The 24,934-nt window shown below is 37.1% G+C and overlaps 1 protein-coding gene and 1 pseudogene across 4 annotated transcripts in view; both read left to right on the top strand.

Annotated features, from left to right (window-relative positions):
- The window catches only part of LOC127874427 (uncharacterized), an 82,814-nt gene extending 67,304 nt beyond the window's left edge, over nucleotides 1-15,510 (top strand). For all 4 annotated transcript variants that reach the window (XM_052418740.1, XM_052418741.1, XM_052418739.1 and 1 more), the window contains 5 exons: nucleotides 611-815; nucleotides 8,951-9,130; nucleotides 10,664-10,851; nucleotides 13,244-13,335; nucleotides 13,776-15,510. In XM_052418740.1, coding sequence (XP_052274700.1) covers nucleotides 611-815; nucleotides 8,951-9,130; nucleotides 10,664-10,851; nucleotides 13,244-13,335; nucleotides 13,776-14,503 — 1,393 coding nt within the window. In that variant the 3' untranslated portion in view covers nucleotides 14,504-15,510. The remainder of the gene's footprint in view (nucleotides 1-610; nucleotides 816-8,950; nucleotides 9,131-10,663; nucleotides 10,852-13,243; nucleotides 13,336-13,775) is intronic.
- A 21-nt stretch (nucleotides 15,511-15,531) lies between these two features.
- LOC127872273 (protein sprint-like) lies at nucleotides 15,532-24,599 on the top strand (annotated as a pseudogene).
- The last annotated feature ends 335 nt before the right edge of the window (nucleotides 24,600-24,934 follow it).

Below are 24,934 nucleotides of genomic sequence, written 5' to 3' on the forward strand. Positions count from 1 at the left end.
CGGGAAAAGTCACGTTAGCTGTGCACTTTTACAATAATTCAGTAATTCTGTATCAGAACTGGAATGTCTCTCACAGTTACAAAATAGGGCATTTTCTATTTATCTGTCTGCCCCCTTATTCCTTCACCAGTGAATTGAATACATTTAAAACACATATTTTCTATTGTTTATTCTTCATTATTTAATGCAGTGAAGATTGAAGCTGTGTGAGTATACATTTTTATACTCTCAAAAGCACAGTTTAAGAGGTGGTATATAAAAAAAATAAAATGGAGCCTCTCTGTTAGTCGGTATAAGTTTTTTTAGCATGATACTTCCTCATGGTTCAGGTTATTAAATTAAATTAAAACTTCAAATATGTCATCACCATCAAGATTAGGTGTACAGAAACTTCTAATCTGTCTTCAGCATGAAGTAAATATGTTCGTTTTTCATTCCCACAATCCAATGCTCATATGATTAAATTAAAGCTTCAAATATGTCATCACCATGAAGCTTAGAAGTTTGAAAATTTAAAATATCTCTTTATGTCCACAATCCACACTTACCTGAGGGTGTAATTGAGTCACATAAAACACCAAGCTCTATTGGGTATTCTTATCATTCACAGCAAGAAGTCCATGCCGTGTGAGAGTGGGTCGGCATTTGGTGGCAGTAGCACAAGTGGCACTCTGACCTCTACAGACAGCAACGTGAGTGGGCGTGACCCCCAGTGCGGCACCCTCGCCTCAACAGACAGCAACAACAGCGGCCGGCAGCACCATCCAGCGCTGCACCCACACCAGTTTGATGTGTTTGGATTGCTCCAGTCAAGGGTAGGATATGTTGTGTTAACCCTTTGCCACTCAGATATGCTCCAATCAAGGGTAGGACGTGTTGTATTAACCCTTTGCCACTCAGATATGCTCCAGTCAAGGGTAGGACATGTTGTTTTAACCCTTTGCCACTCAGATATGCTCCAGTCAAGGGTAGGACATGTTGTGTTAACCCTTTGCCACTCAGATATGCTCCAGTCAAGGGTAGGACATGTTGTTTTAACCCTTTGCCACTCAGATATGCTCCAATCAAGGGTATGATATGTTGTGTTAACCCTTTGCCACTCAGATATGCTCAAATCAAGGGTAGGACGTGTTGTATTAACCCTTTGCCACTCAGATATGCTCCAATCAAGGGTAGGACGTGTTGTATTAACCCTTTGCCACTCAGATATGCTCCAATCAAGGGTAGGACGTGTTGTGTTAACCCTTTGCCACTCAGATATGCTCCAATCAAGGGTAGGACGTGTTGTATTAACCCTTTGCCACTCAGATATGCTCCAATCAAGGGTATGATATGTTGTATTAACCCTTTGCCACTCAGATATGCTCCAATCAAGGGTAGGACGTGTTGTATTAACCCTTTGCCACTCAGATATGCTCCAATCAAGGGTAGGATATGTTGTATTAACCCTTTGCCACTCAGATATGCTCCAATCAAGGGTAGGATATGTTGTGTTAACCCTTTGCCACTCAGATATGCTCCAGTCAAGGGTAGGATATGTTGTATTAACCCTTTGCCACTCAGATATGCTCCAATCAAGGGTAGGACATGTTGTTTTTACCCTTTGCCACTCAGATATGCTCCAATCAAGGGTAGGATATGTTGTGTTAACCCTTTGCCACTCAGATATGCTCCAATCAAGGGTATGATATGTTGTATTAACCCTTTGCCACTCAGATATGCTCCAATCAAGGGTATGATATGTTGTATTAACCCTTTGCCACTCAGATATGCTCCAATCAAGGGTATGATATGTTGTATTAACCCTTTGCCACTCAGATATGCTCCAATCAAGGGTATGATATGTTGTATTAACCCTTTGCCACTCAGATATGCTCCAATCAAGGGTATGATATGTTGTATTAACCCTTTGCCACTCAGATATGCTCCAATCAAGGGTAGGACGTGTTGTTTTTACCCTTTGCCACTCAGATATGCTCCAATCAAGGGTAGGATATGTTGTGTTAACCCTTTGCCACTCAGATATGCTCCAATCAAGGGTATGATATGTTGTATTAACCCTTTGCCACTCAGATATGCTCCAATCAAGGGTATGATATGTTGTATTAACTCTTTGCCACTCAGATATGCTCCAATCAAGGGTATGATATGTTGTATTAACCCTTTGCCACTCAGATATGCTCCAATCAAGGGTATGATATGTTGTATTAACCCTTTGCCACTCAGATATGCTCCAATCAAGGGTAGGACGTATTGTATTAAACCTTTACCACTCAGATATGCTCCAATCAAGGGTAGGACGTATTGTATTAAACCTTTACCACTCAGATATGCTCCAGTCAAGGGTAGGACGTGTTGTGTTAACCCTTTGCCACTCAGATATGCTCCAGTCAAGGGTAGGATATGTTGTATTAACCCTTTGCCATTCAGATATGCTCCAATCGAGGGTAGGATATGTTGTGTTAACCCTTTGCCACTTAGATATGCTCCAATCAAGGGTATGATATGTTGTATTAACCCTTTGCCACTCAGATATGCTCCAATCAAGGGTATGATATGTTGTATTAACCCTTTGCCACTCAGATATGCTCCAATCAAGGGTAGGATATGTTGTGTTAACCCTTTGCCACTCAGATATGCTCCAATCAAGGGTAGGACGTGTTGTATTAACCCTTTGCCACTCAGATATGCTCCAATCAAGGGTAGGACGTATTGTATTAAACCTTTACCACTCAGATATGCTCCAATCAAGGGTAGGATATGTTGTATTAACCCTTTGCCACTCAGATATGCTCCAATCAAGGGTAGGACGTGTTGTATTAACCCTTTGCCACTCAGATATGCTCCAATCAAGGGTAGGACGTTTTGTATTAACCCTTTGCCACTCAGATATGCTCCAGTCAAGGGTAGGATATGTTGTGTTAACCCTTTGCCACTCAGATATGCTCCAGTCAAGGGTAGGACGTGTTGTATTAACCCTTTGCCACTCAGATATGCTCCAATCAAGGGTAGGATATGTTGTGTTAACCCTTTGCCACTCAGATATGCTCCAGTCAAGGGTAGGACGTGTTGTATTAACCCTTTGCCACTCAGATATGCTCCAATCAAGGGTATGATATGTTGTGTTAACCCTTTGCCACTTAGATATGCTCCAATCAAGGGTATGATATGTTGTGTTAACCCTTTGCCACTCAGATATGCTCCAATCAAGGGTATGATATGTTGCGTTAACCCTTTACCACTCAGATATGCTCCAGTCAAGGGTAGGACGTGTTGTGTTAACCCTTTACCACTCAGATATGCTCCAGTCAAGGTGATGATATGTTGTGTTAACCCTTTGCCACTCAGATATGCTCCAATCAAGGGTAGGATATGTTGTGTTAACCCTTTGCCACTCAGATATGCTCCAATCAAGGGTAGGATATGTTGTATTAACCCTTTACCACTCAGATATGCTCCAGTCAAGGATATGATATGTTGTGTTAACCCTTTGCCACTCAGATATGCTCCAATCAAGGGTAGGATATGTTGTATTAACCCTTTACCACTCAGATATGCTCCAATCAAGGGTAGGATATGTTGTATTAACCCTTTACCACTCAGATATGCTCCAGTCAAGGATATGATATGTTGTGTTAACCCTTTGCCACTCAGATATGCTCCAATCAAGGGTAGGATATGTTGTATTAACCCTTTACCACTCAGATATGCTCCAGTCAAGGGTAGGATATGTTGTGTTAACCCTTTGCCACTCAGATATGCATTTTGATCCAATTGAAGTCCCTTAGAATATCAAATTTAATTAAAGACCTTTCATCAATGATTGACTTTCCTAACCAGGAATCCTGATAACCAGCAAACAGCATAAAACCAGAACAGAATGCGAGATACTGGCAGGCTGTACTGGTTTAATGCTGTTTCCACATATCCATTTCATTTGCTCCTGAGTGGATAACTGTTAAGATCTTGGTATGGAGACTGAATAAAGTGTCACAGGTGGGGGTCAAGGTTACCATTACTTTACATAGCAAAATGGTTCCCTTTAAATAATGCAAGAATGGTGTGAGCTAGATCATTGTTATTAAATTTAAAAAAAAATGGTTTTCTGCTTCAATGACTAGTAACTAAGTTAGGCTGCACATGGGTTTGTATAAGAATTACATTTGTTCATCCATCTGTCCTTATACCCCCGTCACACCAGACTGGCATCCTTGAGGCGACCCAGGTCGCTATGAGGACGCCATAGACGCCGAAGGAACGCAGTAAGGACGCAAGAAGACGCAGTGAAGACGCAGAAAATTGCTTAAGACGGGAGCCCATGGCGTTCAAAGTGGACGCCGAAGTCTGGTGTTTTTACGGGGTTCTGTTAAGGACACAATAGTCGTAGTACGGACATGGTAGGGTCGCTGTAAGGTCGCCATGGACGTCCTGTGGTCGCTGCTCAAACCCACAGAAAATGATAATTTACTGCCAGGCGACCGTACGGCGACCTTATTGCGACTTTAGTACGTCCTTTGTACGTCCTCAGAATGACTATGGCGTCCTTACTGTGAATTCATTGCGTCCTTAAGGCGTCTATTGCTACCCTACTACGTCTATGGTGTTCCTAACTGCGACCCAAGTGCGTCTTTAGGGATGTATTAAGGACGCTGTGAGGACGCGCAGAACACCATAAACCAGGACGCTGGTGTGACGGGAAGGTGAAAAACAGCATTTTTACTGAAAAAGTCATTGGCGTCCTTACTACAATAATCAGAAATTTCCAGAAACACAGTCGAAGGTCGCCGTAAGGACGCCAGTCCGGTGTGACGGGGCTATTACATCTGTTTCAGTAGCATTTGTGTGGTACCTTCTATGCATTGTAAAGTATTTTCATGAAATTGATTTCAAGTGTTAAGGTCATTGAGATTATGTTCACAATAAAAGATTATGTAGACTGGCACACTCGACGTAATTGATATCAGTTGGAAATTTCTTGACCTTTACTAAAGTTCGAAAGTAAGATAAGTTGTTTTTGTCAGAGGTCATGACTGATAAGGGGACATTTACCGTTATATGGGTTAGCAATTGAGAATTGTATAACAATATTTAAGGTCATATCTTATCAATAGGCAAAATGGTCTTAAACACAGGAGGGAATCCCGTATTTTTTTTGTTGATTTTTTTTTTGTATATTATATGCTATAATAGAAACAAGGAGTGCAACTTCATTTGCCGAAAAACTACACCATCTTAACTGTAAACCATGTAACTCGAACAATTTTTAACGAATCAACTACACGAAAGCTAATAAAATAATTTATCAGAAAAAAATAACATCAGTACCATTGATTCAGCAGTATTTCGATACCAGCCCTCAGAAGTTGACACTCGTGTTTGGTCGGAAACAAATGTGTCCACATAGAGATTTTTCATGTTGATCACTTTAAAGAGCTAAAACTCAATTACCAAGTCATTAAGTGGTAGATAAACATCACCTTATGCACATTAAACATTTTTCAATCGGTTACAATACCCATTGTTATCGAAAAAGTATGGTAAACAGCATTTTATCTCGTCGAAAATCAGCAAGTACACAATCTAAACAGAAACATTCTATTTTGGCTTTGGGAAACCCTTTGATGACGTATGAAATTTTGTAAACACAAAATACGATTGGTCAGTTTTCATCAATTTCTCACTCACCTTTTTACGGAGATCCTCGGGGAAATTCCGCCCAACCAATAAAAAGAACGCATGCAAACACATTGCTTTATCGAATGACGTCAGAGGATTCCCACACTTCCTTCACAAATTAAACCTCCTGGTTTTTATGTCCCCCACTATAGTAGTGGGGGACATATTGTTTTTGCCCTGTCTGTCTGTCTGTCTGTTGGTCTGTCTGTTGGTCTGTTGGTCTGTTTGCGCCAACTTTAACATTTTGCAATAACTTTTGCTATATTGAAGATAGCAACTTCATATTTGGCATGCATGTGTATCTCATGAAGCTGCACATTTTGATTGGTGAAAGGTCAAGGTCATCCTTCAAGGTCAGAGGTCAAATATATATGGCCAAAATCGCTCTTTTTATGAATACTTTTGCAATATTGAAGATGGCAACTTGATATTTGGCATGCATGTGTATCTCATGGAGCTGCACATTTTGAGTGGTGAAAGGTCAAGGTCATCCTTCAAGGTCAGAGGTCAAATATATGTGGCCCAAATCGCTTATTTTATAAATACTTTTGCAATATTGAAGATAACAACTTGATATTTGGCATGCATGTGCATCTCATGGAGCTGCACATTTTGAGTGGTGAAAGGTCAAGGTCAAGGTCATCCTTCAAGGTCAGAGGTCAAATATATGTGTCCCAAATCGCTTATTTTATGAATACTTTTGCAATATTGAATATAGCAACTTGATATTTGGCATGCATGTGTATCTCATGGAGCTGCACATTTTGAGTGGTGAAAGGTCAAGGTCATCCTTCACAAGGTCAAGGTCATCCTTCAAAGTCAAACGTCATATAGGGGGACATTGTGTTTCACAAACGCATCTTGTTTACTTACATGTACACATCGGAGTGAAAAACACTTGATGGTGTGCGAATGACTATAAAATGTATTGTCATCGATTCATTAATGTTTATTGAACGGGAAATAATTGTTTAAATGATGAACAGTCATGTTATCTTTGTGTTTTTTCTGTTTGAAACGATCGGAAAATGAAGCTTTATTGGACATATTTGTGTCTGACCAAATTTTTTTCCTTGAGTGTCAACTTCTGAGGGCTGGTATCGAAATACTGCTGGATCAATGGTACTGATGTTAATTTTTTCTGATAAATTATTTTATTAGCTTTCGAAAACAACTGGTGTGTAGTTAATTCTATAAAAAATGTTCGAGTTAGATGGTTTACAGTAAAGATGGTGTAGTTTTTCGGCAAATGAAGTTGCACTCCTTGTTTCTATTATAGAAGATATACAAAAAAAATACGGGATTCCCCTTCTGTGGTCTTAAACATGTTTGAGTGAAAACTATTTGACAAGGCTGAGCAATGGTTTATGACTCTTAAAAGTATGTCAGTATTTCTGTAAAACATGCTGGAGTACAAGTTTTTCGTGCATAAAATCTGGGCCATTGAGTAATTGAGAACTTGCATACTTGTATATTTCTGTATGATAATGTTTATGGCTGACTGGTCAGAATGTTGACATGTCAGAATCACTTAACTTTTCATCTGCCTTTGACTGGTGGCTTGTTAACATAAATTTGCTATTAAAAGCATTGTTGGGGAAATTTCAAGGATGTTATGCAGAGGGAACAATACTTTTTGTAAGCCTTTGTGGTTTTATAATCAACACTAAAATCAAATAAATTAACCCACGTGCATCAGTCGTTTCAAACCCATTAAAATGGAATGAAATGCATTGTGGTGGGAGTTATCTTTTTTGGTCCTTCCCTAAAACATATTTTGTATGAATCTTTTTGCACTTTTATAATTATGGTATTTTTATGTTGTGTTTCTTCCTCCTTTTTAAACAACACTAACATTTTCATGTAGCACATTCTCAGTAAAAGTTATTAAACAAATCTGTTTGTATAAATGTATTGTAGTATTCTTTAGAGGCTTCATTTAATTTCATGATTTCTGAATATTTCAATTTATCATTGTACTGGTATGCATAAGTGACACTACATTCTGTCTGTACAATCAAGGTGACACTACACTCTGTCTGTACAATCAGCAGTTTGTGGTCAGCCAGCACACCTTGTAAGGTTATTCTCACCAAACTACTTCAACTTAACAGAAATCCCTGATTATGTTTGTCAATGCAAGTCACTTGTCTGGAGTGTTTCAAGCTGTGTGTTTCAGACTGCTATGTCAATTTAATGTATAAATGGTACAAGTTGACAAATCTGTTAATCAGGACTTATTTTATTCATATCTCCATCTGCGATCAGTAAGTCAGCTACATTATAATTGGCTTTAAGCTGTTTATAGAAAACTAAATCTTGTAATATTGTTATATGGCAAGGTATTAAAGGGTTAGAATGATAATATGCAATGGTCTAAGCTTGATTACTGATTTCAAAAGGCAGGTTCGTGCGATGCTGTAGTAAAAAGTCTCTTTACAGTAAAATATTGTCTCTCTTTGTTAGCACACATCAAACAATCTATCAGCCGTTGTTGACGATAAGCTTGCCTGTCACAAAGTTGACAGGTGATGTTAATTTATTGTTCATTTAATATGCTATGTGGGCAAGGGTGAAGTTGATGATTTTTAGGGATGATTTAGCATCTTCTAATGGCAGAAAGATTATCATACTGTTTTAGAAAACGCGAACACACTGCGGATTGATACGTGCTTACAACGAATAAAGCAATAATTACCTTTCAGATGTATTCTGTCAGATAAATCTGTTTTCTCAAGAGGAAGAAATTATACTATCACCAGTAGAGCAATATAATTTCAGTTAAAAATTGATAAAAAATCAAGAACAAAATAAAATAATTCAGTAATTGATTAACAGCTAGTCCAATTTACTTACTTGAAAGCATATTCTCGTTGTAAAATTACATTTTATCATCACTATCTGCATATTCAGCAAGGAATCTTTATGCCTAAATATAGCAACAATAGGTTTTCTGAGACTTCTTTAGGCTTTCAGTTTGAAAGTGCTTACTCAAATATTTGCGAATACAAAACAAGGGAACTTCCACATTTCTAACATGTCACAACTGGTTTCCCCCCTTACATCTCACATATAACTTCTTTGATATATAAGAATTCTGACATAAACTTTAGTTGATCATTTGATTTTGTGAATTTGACTTTGTTAGTGAGCGAACTAACAATAATTCACACAAATTAGCGTATGAGGAATTACATTGGTTTCACAGTAGCTAATCCTATACATGGTCATAATGCTTTTGATATACTAACTGATACATTGTATTTCACGACAGGCCCTGGAGGGGAGCGGTTATCCGGAGCGACAACCGAGCCCGAGTCGGTCATCAACGTCGGGATCCGACCACCGACAGATCACGCTGTTGGAGCGTCTGCAGAAGACACACCCGATATGGTTCCTTCCAAAAGTGGGGCGGAATGGGGCCGTCCATCTGCTCAAGGACAGGGATATCGGGGTAAGTGACCTCATGCAATGGGCATGCTATGGTGGGGTATGTTGTCATGGGAAAACTAGGGTCTTTTTTCAACAAACGATTCTAACATTTCAGTTTAAGAATGCAAAATATATACTTAACACTGGTTTGTTTTGATAGGTACGTTATTGTCTCACAATATATGTAGTGTAACACAAAATATAACATTTACACCCTCCACATGGGTCTATGGCGTATTAAGTAAAATATACTTATGTATCATTATATATCTAGGCAATTATGATGCACAGTCTGTGCTTGAGGCAGTAAATACTCAGATAATGGCTGAATAACATAAAATTTTCATCATAAAACATGTAATAATATTAAATCACAAAATCATAAATTGTGCAATGGTAGGTACTATTTAAACCCTTTTTGACATTCTAAACTTCTTCTTATATGACATGTTCTTAATACTTTAAACTTTTCTTAATTTAAAATAAACTTTTTTGACACTAAGAAGATTAAAATCTATCAAATCATTTCTTTTAAATAGGAAGTGTCATGTTGTTATAAATCATTAGCAAATAAACTACTTGAACAGAGTTTACGGTAATTCTACAGCCTATTAAAATTGTGGTTTTGCCATTAAGATAAAAATTGAAGTAGGATTTGCCAGCAGGATTTTATTGTTGAAAACGATCTGATCAATTATGATTAATAGGCTATTATAACCCTGACAAACAGTTAAATAATAAATTGAGTTTGAATTAAGTCAATTAAAGTGGAAAGAATAAAAATAATAGCATTTCAATTGCCCTGAATAGTTGTTAGCTTATATATTAGCAAAAAAATATGAAAGTGGAAAGAAACTGAAGTGCAATTTATGTGATAATATATAAACTGTCAAACGTTCTTGATATCGCTTTCACAAACAATTTTGTAAATTGTTTACATCTTTTGTTAATTTTTTTTTTAAATGTCAAATGCTTTTAAACAAGTGCTTTTTTAGCTTATAAATTGAACATTACATTAATAGTCTTTTCCAACGCTAACAAATCTTGTTTTGTTTGTCTCTTAAAAAATTAGAATATTAAAATTGATGTGTAGTTTATCATATTCTTATATGATACATTATAAATAACATGTCCGACATGATGCAGTCAAATTGTTTGACCTAACATTTCACTGCAAGTGTCATATAAATCAAGGTCATTAAGGTCAAACTTCAAGATTGACCGGGTCAAATTAAAGCTGGATGGAATATGTTAAGGTCAGCTTACACTGGCTAAGAAAGGGATTATCCAAAAACATATGTGGCATTAGGTTATTACAATAGTTATTACGTTGCTCCTTGTAAAATGTATGTTTAAGAAATCGGTCATTGCCAGTTTGGAAGGAATACAAAAATGTTTTTTAGCAAAAGTATTATCAGCTGTTACTAAAAATGTAGTATTTCCCATACTATTTTTAAGATGGCCCCTTGTTTAGTCAGACACCAGTAACTCCTTTTAACAAAATGCAAATGCTCATGATGCTTTTCAAATTTAGAACTTTTGTTTCATAATGTAGGTTTTCATAGTTCGGGCGTCAAGCCAGGACAAGGTGATGGCCCTGTCTGTGCAATTTCCAGACCCCAAGGGCTCTCCGAACATAGATCACTACCTGATACAGCTTGTAGAGGCCGGGTACCATCTGCAGGGGTCTGCTCGACTCTTCCCCTCCATACCAGAACTGATAGCATACTACTGTGATCATAAGTGAGTATTAATTTAGTATGGTGTAATGTAACCTCTCTGTTTGCTACTGATACCTGAACATGTAGCATAAAACTGTGGTCACAAGAGACTATGAGGTTAGTGTAGTGTAATGTAGCCGCTTTGTTTCCCATTGAATTCTTATTATCAGAATTCGTAGTATACTACTGTGATCACAAGTGAATATGAGTTAAGTGTAGTGTAACTTATGAGTGTCGGCCTGCAAAGCTCTCTTAGGAGGTGCTTGTGTTGATGTTAAGTATGAAAAAATTATCTAAAATAAGTGAATCCTTGTTTCCATAATTTACTCAGACGTAAGACGTACCAAGCAGTGTTCTACATAAAAATTTGAGTAGCCAGTTATATTTTCAAAGAAGCCAGTGACTAAGAACTAAAACATGCATTTTTATGTCCCCCACTATGGTAGTGGGGGACATATTGTTTTTGCCCTGTCTGTTGGTCTGTTGGTTGGTCTGTTGGTTGGTCTGTTGGTTGGTTTGCGCCAACTTTAACATTTTGCAATAACTTTTGCTATATTGAAGATAGCAACTTCATATTTGGCATGCATGTGTATCTCATGAAGCTGCACATTTTGAGTGATGAAAGGTCATCCTTCAAGGTCAGAGGTTTAATATATGTGGCCAAAATCGCTCATTTTATGAATACTTTTGCAATATTGAAGATAGCAACTTGATATTTGGCATGCATGTGTATCTCATGGAGCTGCACATTTTGAGTGGTGGAAGGTCAAGGTCATCCTTCAAGGTCCGAGGTCAAATATATGTGGCCCAAATCACTTATTTTATGAATACTTTTGCAATATTGAAGATAGCAACTTGATATTTGGCATGCATGTGTATCTCATGGAGCTGCACATTTTGAGTGGTGAAAGGTCAAGGTCATCCTTCAAGGTCAGAGGTCAAATATGTGGCCCAAATCGCTTATTTTATGAATACTTTTGCAATATTGAAGATAGCAACTTGATATTTGGCATGCATGTGTATCTCATGGAGCTGCACATTTTGAGTGGTGAAAGGTCAAGGTCATCCTTCAAGGTCAAACATATGGGTCAAAATTGCCCATGTAATGTCACTTCTGCAATGAAGCTAGCAATTTTATATTTGAAATACGTGTGTATCTCAAGGAGCTGCACATTTTGAGTGGTGAAGGGTCAAGGTCAAGGTCATCCTACAAGGTCAAGCATCATATAGGGGGACATTGTGTTTCACAAACACATCTTGTTTTGTTGTTTTGAATTGATATTTTGGGGAAAAGTAGCAGGCACCAAGATTCTTAGTTACAGTAAAAGGGCCGGCTGCAGGTGCTTCCAGGAAACACTGGTACCAAGGTCTTGTTTTCATTGTTAAGTGCAAAAGTCTACTCTTCCTCTGATATGCATGGCATTCATTTCATCTGCGGTTTGAATGTACTCGGATGGAGTCCTAAAAAATATTCTATTTAGTATACTTAAGTACTTATCACATCCATCTATAAAATAAAGAGAGGTAACTGATAAAATTGGACTTATGGTAATGATAAACGCAAGGTTTTGTCCTTTATATGTTTGGGACATGTAAACGCCATTATCATTAGATTATCTAGAGTCACCAAACATACATGTGTAAAACGATAGAAGGACAAAGTGTTTGACGTTGATATGAGAACGATAATAAATTGCCATGAGAATGCTGGGAAATATTTCAGCAAATTGTATATCATTATTGTAATTTTCCAGATATGTATAAGTATTAATGTCAATGGATCGCACGTGGAAGTGTAAATATTTTAAGTTAGACTTTTATAGAATATATGTCGAGGTTTGCATTTGGATGTTTCACAGTAGGAATTTAACCATATGGATTTTGGTTTAGTTTGTAGGTATCACTTATTGTATACTGAAAGTTAATTTTTTTTTTGAGAACTGTATGGCTGCAGATATGTTTTTATTTCTTAAAAATACATAATTATGCTTTACTTATCTGTGCAATACAAGTCGACCAAATAAAACATAAATGATGCTAGTCACTGTTTTTCCGATCCTGATTGTTCCAAAAGTATGTATCAATCTCTTAGCTTGCTCTATTTAGCATCTCACTTAAGGCTCTGTATGGGTTTTTTTGGATACTGTAATTACATCATTACATCATCTACTTGACTGGCGTAATATTAAGTATTTTTTCTTGAGAATTTTCAGAAAGACAGATAAAAAGAATAATGCCAATTAATTATATTTATATTATATTGTTTTTATTTGCTACTGTTTTAAAGTCAAGCCATGGATGTTTTTGTGAATGTGCTAAAGTTGTAAAATGAAGTAGCTCTAAAATAATTTCATGACTTTGTCTGCAAGGTATTTGTGACCATAAGTCAGTACAGTGTTTAATGCATGTTCCAGGGAGGACCTCCCCCACAAGCTGGCGCTGCCCCCTGCTGTTCTGAAGGCTCGAACCATCAAGGAGCTTGACTCCCTCGCTATGCTAGGTCAAGGTAAGGCAATTTTATTTAAGCGTTGTGCGCAAAATAGGTGCTTAATGAATGTACTTAAAATGTCACCCCAGACTAGCCAATTAAGGCAGAGCTTTACGCTCTTGTGTAATATTTCTTTTAGAGTAAGTCTCCTCTTAGCAAAAAATCTAGTTTAGGCGCAGTGTAGTGTCCCTGATTAGCCTGTACTAAACAGCACAGTCTAATCTTGCGAAACAGTTAAAGCACACGGAAACAGTTAAAGTTCATGCATTTAACCTCCTTTTCTCAGAGACAGGTAGTGACATTATCAAACTAAAATGAAAACGATCTTGGCTGGTTTCATTACCTGGTTTTCAGGTTTTTAGGGAAATCTGAATTTAAGTACAGATGTGAAAATGTGTAATACTTGCCATGGAAGGATTTTTAAAAGCGTTACAAGCATAATATTTTCCATCTTTCAGATTTTTGGACATCTGCTAAGTACGACAGCCAGAGTCGATCATCCAGTCGGTCTAATTTGTCAGAGATATCATCAGGGATGAACAAATCACAGAGCGAACCAATCAGCATTAAAAAGTCAACTGTGATGGCGTATAGCCAGTCAGATGCTATCCTCCGAGACAACACTCCCCCAAAACATTCTGTGATAGACTTTTCCTCTTACCTAATTCAAAAGCCTGACAGAGATATTAATTTTACATCAGTGACTTCTGCCTGTCAGCACAGTGTGACACAACAGCAAGACAGTTTTCATACCAGGTGTTCAGAAAGTGGATTTATGAGGACCTTTCACCAGTCAAAAAGTGAATCAAAACTTAGTAGTCATGTGTCCTCAAAAACACATCATTTAGTGTCAACGCAGCATGTGACTTCGAAAAGCCATGTAACAGATAAAATGTCAAGTTTCTCTTCAGTCTCTGAGGATACAAATGTAGGAGGAAGCCACGAGTTTGTGCTACATGTTAATGACAAGGAAAATAGAGTGGATATCAGGCTATCCAAACGGGATTCCCAGGTATTGGTTCCGTATGCTAAACCAAATAAATTTCATCATGACACTCTTGTGCTAAGTCCACAAGGATTTCTCCAGCCAACAAACAGTACGGAGGAATATTACTGGCGGAGCAATCTCTCTGACAAAATGAGTGATTACGAGGATATTTGGAAAAAACAATTATGCAGATCCTAAAATGGGAAGTGTTCATTCGGATATTCGTCAGCATTTACAGCATCAGCTTTTGAGTCCAAAATCTGTGTCAAAGGCTCAGGCATTTGACCACCATGATACAGAAGTGTTCACTGAAAACTGGCACAGTGATAAATGTGTGATTAAAGACCTAAATGTCAGTCTGGATAAATTGGACATGAGTAAAGATGCTACAAAACAAGAGGAAACTGTGATCACAAGTAAGACAATGACTACTACTCAAAGTGCTAATTCTTCTGTTGTTACCAAAAAGTGTGCACTGTTCGACCTGATGTGAACCGTCTTGAACCATTAGCATCCAGTAGCAAACAAAGCAATGACAAAATTATTACAGACACTGAAAAGTGCTCCGAAGTGCAAACTGTGCAAGACAAGGAGAGTGACCTTGAATCAGACAATAGCAATGGTTGCCATAGTGAAGCAGACGATGCGGATACTGAGGACTGTGATGACAGACCTATGATTACTTCTGTTCAAACTCAGACCAGTCCAGTGTGCAAGTTAAAGAGCCCTTCGTTTGGAAAATCCATATCCACTAACTCATTATCCACCATGAGAAGTCCAATATACACTGAACCCTTTGATGCCATTAGTCAAGATGATAAGGACAAAAAAGGTCCAAAGCAGATGGCCAAAAAGATACGCAGACAGTCTGCACCCGCTGTCGGCGTGGGTCAAAGGCGAAGACCATCAACTGACTGTCATAAACTAACTCCTGTATCAGGAGAGACAATTGATACCGATGAAATTAAAGTGTCAGAAAATAACGAACACGATTCCGAATCTACAGATGATGAGGATGTGTTTGAAATATCTCTTGAACTTGTTCAGCCTTCAAAACACAAATCTATAGAAAATTTTGAGACCAATCCTTACGGACTGGCCTGGGTGGATAGTAAGCTTTCCCCAAAAGAGCAAGCAAAGCCAATGCCAATACCAAGAAAAACAAAAGTGTCAAAAAACTTATTGCACACTGCTGTCAGTAATCACAGGTCAATGAATGAAAGTAACGATGAAAATAGACTTGTGGAGACAAGAAACTTTGAAAAACTCAACCACTAACCCTGACCCTCTACATTTCCTTGCTGCATTTGATGAAAATCATAATCAGGCGAATGCAACATTAAACAAGTTCCCAGTGTACAGCAAAACGGTATCAGACGAACACAAAGTGATGTACTCCGAAGGCTCTACTGCAGAGGACATGATCACGTCACGGAACCCTGAACTGACTCTCAGACCCATGCAGCCATTCCAAATCTATGGACCCCATTCTGAATATGACAATTTAAACAGTAACACTAACTCGCCATATGTTTGTTCTTCCATGCAAAGTAATGGGACTTTGTTTCACATGCCCTGGGAGCATGGAATTGCTGCTAAAATCATGCACATCAGTAAACAAATAGACTCTCCCCACAATCCTGTTACTTCCCCTCCCCCTTGCCAGGCCCCACCCCCTCTCCCTGCCATTGATCCTCATGACCGAATCAGGGCGTGGCAAGTGTCTAGTCAGAAATACGCCCCATGTGTTCCCGGAAATGATGATTGTGAAAGTGTGGAAAAACGTCTGAGTTTGGCATCAGATTTGTCTGCAGAGAACCTCGCAATAGGTATTGACCATGCTCAGAAAAGTCAATCAGACAAAACTATTGTGAATGAGAAATCCACATCACATTCTGAGACTGTTACAGAGAAGAATAGTGACAGCATTCCCTTGTTTGCAACGGACTTGCATGAAAAGATTGTACCTGCTTTAGGTATGTCATACACGTTAGTTTAGATCTAAGGGTAATCACAATTTGGAGCTTTTTCAGAGGGGTTACCATCCTTATAAATTTTTGGTTAGAACTTTAATGAAATAACCAATTCATCCAAGATGTAACATCTAATAAAGATATTGGGTAATTATTTCATAAAACATAAAATTGATCAGTGTAAATGATATATATTATTAATATCCTTATCATATCTGCAAAATGGCATACCAAATTCTGCTTTTAACATAACTTGTAGTTTCACTTTTTTATTATGCTTAACATGGAACCATTCAGTTACGTGATTTTATCATATCACAATAGAAAAGGAATGACTTCTGATTGCTGTGAACATAATTATTGTCAAATAATTCTATAGTTTAAACAAGCAAACCTGAGACATGTATTATTGGGATCTGATTTTATTCCATTGTGTTCTTCATCTGCAGCCAATCCTCGTCTACTCCATCAGTTGAGTCGCAATCGGCACCCAGACCGGACTGTGCGTGAATACATTATCGGTTTGTCTAAGAACCGGGACACAACGTTCGGCAGCACTATTTATAACTTCATACAGTGCACGCTGGAGAGTCACGATACCAACCCTCACAACATTACCAGAAATGTAAGCGATTATTATGAATGGAGATGTTAAATTGAGAACATATGTGAACGTGGGATTTTTGTTTAGTTATTTGAACATTAAAAAAATCATTTTTGAACTGAATGGAAAGATAAGTCTTACTAACTGAAATGTTTGATTTGTGTACCTGAAAGTAAAGTCATCTTATTATAAATCTAATTGATTCTATACTTTTCATTAACAGTGTTGTAAATTTCAAATTGAGTGGTTTTAAGTTAATGATATTTATACATTTGTAATTGAATGGAAACACTTATATGTTTATTCTAATAACAGAAAAGCTGTAGAATTATCTTGATTTAGACAACTGTATAAATTTGGTAGAGCTGGGCGTGCCATCTTTTATGAGCGTTGTCAATATTATGGCTAATTATATTAACAGTCTTCTTGTTACAGCAATATGTAACTGTTTATAGTAAATCAAGCAATATGTATTTATGACTTGTTTCTGTTCAGGTGCGTCAGTTCATGACGGGAATCAAGAACTACCTAGTGAAGCATGGAGAGGGAGAGCTGGAGGACCTGATTGAGAGGGAAAGAAACCAGGTCAGTAGGTTAGGGAATGTAACAAGGTCGATAGGTCAGGGGATGTAACCAGGTCAGTAGGTTCCGGTATAAGAAGGTCCATATGTCCTTTGTCAAGTGTAACCACATCAGTAGGTGAAGAGTAAGTTTTAGGTCAGAGTTGTTATAAGTTATGGGTCAGTTTGTCATATACTTGTAGGTCATATTTATTAAAAACCTCATTCTGTACCAAAACTTAAACCTTGGTTAAAGTTTTGCGATACCTTCTGCAATATTGAAGATAGCAACTTGATATTTGGCATGCATGTGTATCTCATGGAGCTGCACATTTTGAGTGGTTAAAGGTCAAGGTCATCCTTCAAGGTCAAATATATGGCTTCATTGTAACCAGGTCAGTAGGTTAAGTATAAGAAGGTCCATAATAATTATGTCCTTTGTCAAGTGTAACCACATCAGTAGGTGAAGTGTAAGTTTGTAGGTCAGAGTTGATTTAAGTTACGGGTCAGTTTGTCATATGCTTGTAGGTCACATTTATTAAAAACGTCATGGATCAATTGTTCTGGTGGATTTATATCAGTGTGAAAAGTAGGTCAGGAGTCAAAGGTCAAGCATTACCAGGTTAGTATCAGAAGGTCAAATGTCAGTTTTTCATATGAAATCTTGTCAGGATCATAAGGCTGGTTGTTTATAGGTTACATCTTGTTAGCAAATCAGATTCAAAGATTGTTACCAGGTCAAGTGTAGTAGGTCAAGTGGTAGCAGGTCAGGGTCAATAGGTCAAATGACCATGCGTCAGTTTTCATGTGCTCTTTCTTTTAAAAGATTTTTATGTCCCCCACCACTATAGTGGGGGACATATCCCCCACCACTATAGTGGGGGACATATTGTTTTTGCCCTGTCTGTTGGTTGGTTGGTCTGTTGGTTTGCGCCAACTTTAACATTTGCAATAACTTTTGCTGTATTGAAGATAGCAACTTGATATTTGGCATGCATATGTATCTCATGGAGCTGCACATTTTGAGTGGTGAAAGGTCAAGGTCATCCTTCAAGGTCAAAGGTCAAAAATACTAAGACAAAGCGGCGCAGAAGGGAACAAAGTGTTTCTGACAAACACTTTTCTTGTTATCTAATGATTTAAATGTGGTTGTTGCATAAAACTAAAAAGACAGTGAATATGATTAAACATAATTATTTCTCATTGCCTCTTTCCATTGGACTTTCTGTTTTTTGGTAAAATCATTACAGACATAGTTGTCCAATTTCAAGCCATGTTTCAAATATTTGTGGTTGTAGAACACAAAGCTTTGCTTTAGTAATCTGATATAATTAATTTTGTGCTTTATTTAGCTGACTGTGAGATCATTTTCATGTTTATGCTTTATGGTTTTTGCTAGCTTATTAATTGGATCTTATTATATCTGTATGTTTTTCAACCTTGAGAACTATGAAATGTTCAGATATTAAAGCATAGTATCTGGCATAGACATGCATTTTGCATGAACTTTGTACCTTTTGTGTCTTTGGTAATTAACAGGAAGTTGATCTTTGAAATTCTAAGTTCCTGTATGTCATGATGACTCTTTGATTGTTCGTAGTCTCATTGTTTTTGCGCATGTTTGAAGACGTTTTAAGTTACCCATTAACTGTTTTTAAGGTCGACAATTTGTATGCGGGATCATGTTGTTAAGTGCAAACATTGATCATGATTTGTTTTGTTTTGCATTTTTAAGAACAAATGACAAAAAACTCGCGATTGGTTTGCTTACATTTTCTGAAAATGGATTTTTTGCTTATTTGTTTGTTTCATTTTGATTCTTGATTATAATTTTACAATTGATCATAGTGAGGTATAAATTCTTAATTGCCTATTATCGAGGTTGAATAAAAAATGGTTAAACTGACGCCATTTTTCTTTCTTTTTTTGTACTGTAATATGTTGGGTTTTGTTTTAATCTCAGTGAAAAGATTTAATACGAAAGTGGTAAGTTTCACTGTTATAAAACAATCAGTGCCAGTTTTATTGGGCCCCCTAACAAGTCAACATGCACACAAAGTTCCTTGTATAGTTATTGTAGACATTCTTAACAACGTGGATGTAGGCATAAACAATAAGGTGTCAGACAACACATCCAACTCCAGTACCTGTTTCTATGAAATTTTCACCAATATAAACAATTGGAACCATGCAGTTAAAATTATGTTTTGTTCTTGCAGTTGGGAAAAGATGAGATTCTGAACATTGATGCCATCATAGAGGGGGCCCTTCACGTGTGTGTCATTCAGCCATTAAAGCAGCACATTTACAATCTATTTGTCAATGAATACACTAGGTAGGTGGCCTGAAAGTGTTTTGCAAAAAAAGTTTTGCTTATTATGAACATTTACGAATCTGGTTGATTTATTATTTATTGTTTTGCTAGGCAAATTATTAACTTGAATCAAAGAAAATATGAGATTGCATTTTGTACCTTATAATAAAAGTTTAAAAATTAGAAAATAGTACTTTTATGGACAAAAAAACAAAATTACACAGTCCTGCACTATTTTGTGTTTGTAATTCATGGAAAGTGCTTTTAAATTCCCCTTTTTTAAATACCTGAAATACATTTCATTATGTACATGTTGAAAAACCTTTTGACTAGTTCATAAACAATTACTGTGTAAAAAAATCGTAAATTTTACTACTGGTATATAATAATGTAAAATGTCAAAGTTTTTTATTTAATTTGCACAACGTTTATGTAACTTTATAGTTACTACAACAACTCAGACATAAATGTACCGTGTCTTACTTTAATAGGTATTGTTGCAATAAATATGGACACAGCTCATAAAAAGCCATTAACCCTTTCAGTGCGGGAACCGATTTTAAAGGCCTTTGCAAACGTTTGGATCCAGATGAGACGCCACAGAACGTGGCGTCTCATCAGGATCCAAACTGTTTGCTATTCTGATAGTATTCTTTGAAAACATCGGAAGAAAATGCTAATTTAGTAATTCTGCAGACGACATTTTAGCAGACGACAAATTTCCCAGCATGCAAAGGTTAAATGGGAAGAATACAGTGACAGATACAAGTCATGCATGTAATACAAGAATAAAATTCATGTGTATAAGTGATATGCTTATGCTTTCAGAAATGGAAGCATTCGTCTATTGTTGGCTAACATAAGTATGCAAGAACAAAAACTTCTGAAGAGATTGGAATTCAGGTAATTTGAACTTTTTACACTGTGTCTGGGGTGGAAATAACATTGAAACAATGCAGACTATGGAATGTATTACTAGTCCACAGTAATTGCAGATCAAATGAAAACAATATTTATTGTGCATAATAGAAGTGCATAGTCTATTCATACAAACAAATTGCCATTAATTTGTATTGTCTAGATATGAGTGAGACGTCTGCTTACCTTTGCACTTTTCAAGGCTTTGTTTTTTTAATTTGTGTAAATCTGTTTATGATTATTTTATTATTGAAACTATGAATTGTATTTTGCTTGTAATCTATTAGATTTGTGTATCATTACATATTATTATTGATTCTGCCTTATTTAAATAGCAAAATTTAATGTTGAAACAATGAATGTGTAAAATGTATGACTATGTAAATTATTCTTTGTAATACTATATACATGTAATGAAAATGCGTCAAATTAAAACTTGCCAAATAGAGACACCACTATGAAAATAATGAATGAAAAAAACATTAAATTATAGAAAACCATGAGCTCACATTATAAACACACCAAAATATGAATTTTGCTCATGTCTCATATGAAAATGAACATTCTGTATCACTGTGCATGTGATCAGTGGTGTGACGCCAATGAGGCCATAAAAAATTATAGATTGTGTGTTTTGCCAGTGGTTACTGGACATGTATGCTGGCAACCAGGTGCTCTGGTATTTCCCACTTACAGGTCAAGAACTGAACAAAGTTTAAATATCTTTCTGTAAAAACACTTTATAGCTGGAAACAGCTGTATTTCTGTATAAGTCCCAACTTTTATGAACTACTAATTTCTTTGAGGTGTGCTGTGACACTGATAGATCCTAACAGAATGCAGCCATAAACTGCAGAAGGACTCATAAAACTTTGCAATTAACACAATTACCCCTGAAATAAGCAATATAGCTTTGTTGTGGGAAAACTGGGCTAAATTCATGTGTGTAAAGTGTCATCCCTGATTAGCCTGTGCCAACCACACAGGCTAATCAGGGACAACACTTTCTGCCTAGACTTGAATTGGCCTTTCTAAGATACTGTGTCTTATACGAACAAATTCCTCAAAATGGAAAGTATTGTCCCTGATAAGCCTAAGCGGACTGTACAGGCTTATCTGGGACGACACTTTACACAACATGTATTTAGCCCAGATTTCTTCACAATGTGGTTTAATATATCCGTGTGTTTTCCCAGAAGGGCGTTGCCCCTCCAGATGGCAGCACCCTTGACCAGGTGAAGCACTACTTCACCAAGATGCAGAAGTCCCTACTCCCCGTTGAAGAAGCTGGAACACCTCCTGTCTGCTACCCTCCACCATCTACAATATGTACCGTGTCTGCCATGATTGTCTTTTAACCCTTTCCTGTTCCAAAGCATATTAAAAATGACTATATGCATTCAACATTAAACCATATAGCCTGCGAGTAACTTGCAGGCTGTTAAGGGTTATGCCGTTTGCTGTTTACAGTATTTTAGGGTAGGAAATAAAGTGTTTACAGCTTGAATCTTAAAAAAATGTATTTAATTTATTTTGAATTTCTTATGGACTACAAGAGGTCAGCTGCCAATCTTGATTGGTAAAGGGTTAATATGGTGGCATGTGATTGCTTATACCCTTGAGAAAGCTGGAACATGATTGTTTGCTGATTGTCTTTTTAAAAACATACGCAAAGTGCTAAACAAAGTGTACATTCCCCCAGTATATAGCTTAGCCTTTGTAGCACATCCATAGTGTACATTCCCCCAGTATATAGCTTAGCCTTTGTAGCACATCCAAAGTGTACATTCCCCCAGTATATAGCTTAGCCTTTGTAGCACATTCATAGTGTGCAGAAACTAGGCAATAAAAGAATTACTGTTTCCCTTAAGTAGAGAACATTTTTAAGTATTGATTATAATTTATTTGATTTGATCTTTGCACCGTCTAACCTCATACAGTTCTTTCCCTTTTAAGCAGCACTGACCTCTCCCTTTCCAGGTTGCCCCAGCAACCCCACAGCTCTTGCTCCCCACCCGTGTTTGGGGCAGACGACTTCCTTCCCGTGCTGATCTAACGTGCTGATCCAGTGTGGCATCGTCTCGGTGGAGATAGAGGCAGACTACATGTGGGGCCTGCTCCACCCCTCGCTGCTCAAACGGCGAGGGGGCTACTATCTCACCTCCCCTCGTCGGCTGTGCTCGTCCTGAAGAACTTCAAGGAGATGCAGGAATCCAATGCCGCGCAGACCCAGGTCAGTGGCAGGCCTGCAGCAGTTTGCAACATGGGCAACATTTTCTATTATCTTTTGTTATTCTGCATTTTGTTTTGTAAAAAAAAAGGATATATTTATTGTTTCAACATTTAACATTTTTAAGGGAAGTTAAACTAACCTTTGGTGTCGAAAAAAAAGAGTAAGGCTTGTGCAGATATGAACAGAAAATATTCGAAGAAGATTTTGGTGCGACCATTTTTAATCTTAAGAGTCTTAAAAGAATACAATACATGCGACACAAGTGTTCCTTCTTTACTTACTGTGGCCATCAAACAGCTCATTAGGATCTAGGTGTTTTAGATCAAGTAAAGTGTTGTGTTGAAATTATTGCTAAGAGCCTTAAAAAAGTTCATCATAGAGAGGTAAATGTGTAGGATTTCATGATTTTATTATGTTTAAATTGCAGTTAGGCAAACTGCCGAGCATAAGTGACATGCAGGGGTTCCTGAAGATTGCCATACCAGACGAGCAACGAGACACCATCATGTGGCGCACACTTCCAGTACGACCAAGCATGACCACTCGCGATGTCTGTATGTAACATTTCTGATTTGCATAAGAATTGGTATTTTCTTTTATTATTAAGGTGATTAATAAGGAATAATAATGTACAAAAAACGAATTTAAGCTGTTAAAAAATGGTCAAAGGAGATTACTAGTAAGAGATTTGTTTTTCAACATGGATTAGTTTGAATTAACTTGGGGATCAATAAAACAATATATTATTGTACTTCAATACATGTATGAGAAACATGATTGACAAGTTCATGTGAAACTATAGTTATGGTACACACTATTTTATATTAAAAAATTAAGGCAATAGCAAAGACTTGATAAATATTTAAAAAATGCAAGTGTATGCATTGTCTGGTTGTTTGTGACTCAGAATTACTTGGAATATTTACATACTAGAATCATCATCCAAATTTGTTTCAGATATGCTTGACAATTATATAAATAAATATTGGAAAATTGGATGTATTTAAATTCCACATGCTTTCTTGGATGAACACACAATAACTGGTGCGTTTTTCTACCCCTTCATGAAGACGTGCATATAGGTTACTGTTACCTCCCATTGCAGGTTCATTGATTGCCCACAAGTTCAAGTTCACCAACCCACAGGACTATGGGCTCTACACATTGGATAATGGAGAAGGTACTTGTTTCTTGCTCCAAATTTCATGTTTGCATCTCCTTGATTTTGCCTGTACATTTCTTAACAATTGTTATTTTATCATAAATTTTGAATTCACACTGATAGGTGTTATGCCATTGGAAAATTGAGAGCAGACCAATTTTGGATTTACATTACAATGGATAATAAAAGCAATGATTTGCAAAGTCCAATCAATTTCTTGTGTATTTCAAATTAAACAGAATGGAAGCGCAATATATATATTATTGTTTCTTAAGGTCAATAAAAGTAGATATTTACACAATTGTATTGCTAAGTGTGAAATGGGAGTATCAGGTATGCTTACTCAATCGACATGTATTATAAGATTGTCATGTACATAAATATAATCAATATTTCTTTCAGAAAACAAGTTGATGGACTGGAGTGCCCACAGAGCCTGAAGGCTAAAACGTCTGGCTCACAACAAGGAGTGCATCTTCGCTTACAAGAGGAACGCAGCGAATATCGCATGGCCTAAATCAGTGCAGTGAGCCAACATTCTGTTGGTTGTACGTCAACATTACCTTGTGCAGTCGCTGTAAAAGGATTACGATTTGCTCCTTCCATGATGCAGCTTCTGTTGCAGAGGCCTAACCTTTGGCCTCTCAGTTGAGGTGGCATACGGATTCTAGGTTCATTCTTCTGTGTGTCGTCTAGCAATCACTAAGCTCATCGTTAAGGTCCTGGATTCATTGAATGTATGCCAGGTAGAGAGTAGAGAGTGAGATTGGACTGCTGGAGAACTTGTTGCTCTCAAGATCTCAATGTGTTCTACTGCCAAGTTTAGATTTTGCTGATGGGTTTGCCTCCTTTTTTCGAACATTTT

The sequence above is a fragment of the Dreissena polymorpha genome, chromosome 3, assembly GCF_020536995.1.
Source record: "Dreissena polymorpha isolate Duluth1 chromosome 3, UMN_Dpol_1.0, whole genome shotgun sequence".
Taxonomy (NCBI): Eukaryota; Metazoa; Mollusca; class Bivalvia; order Myida; family Dreissenidae; genus Dreissena; species Dreissena polymorpha.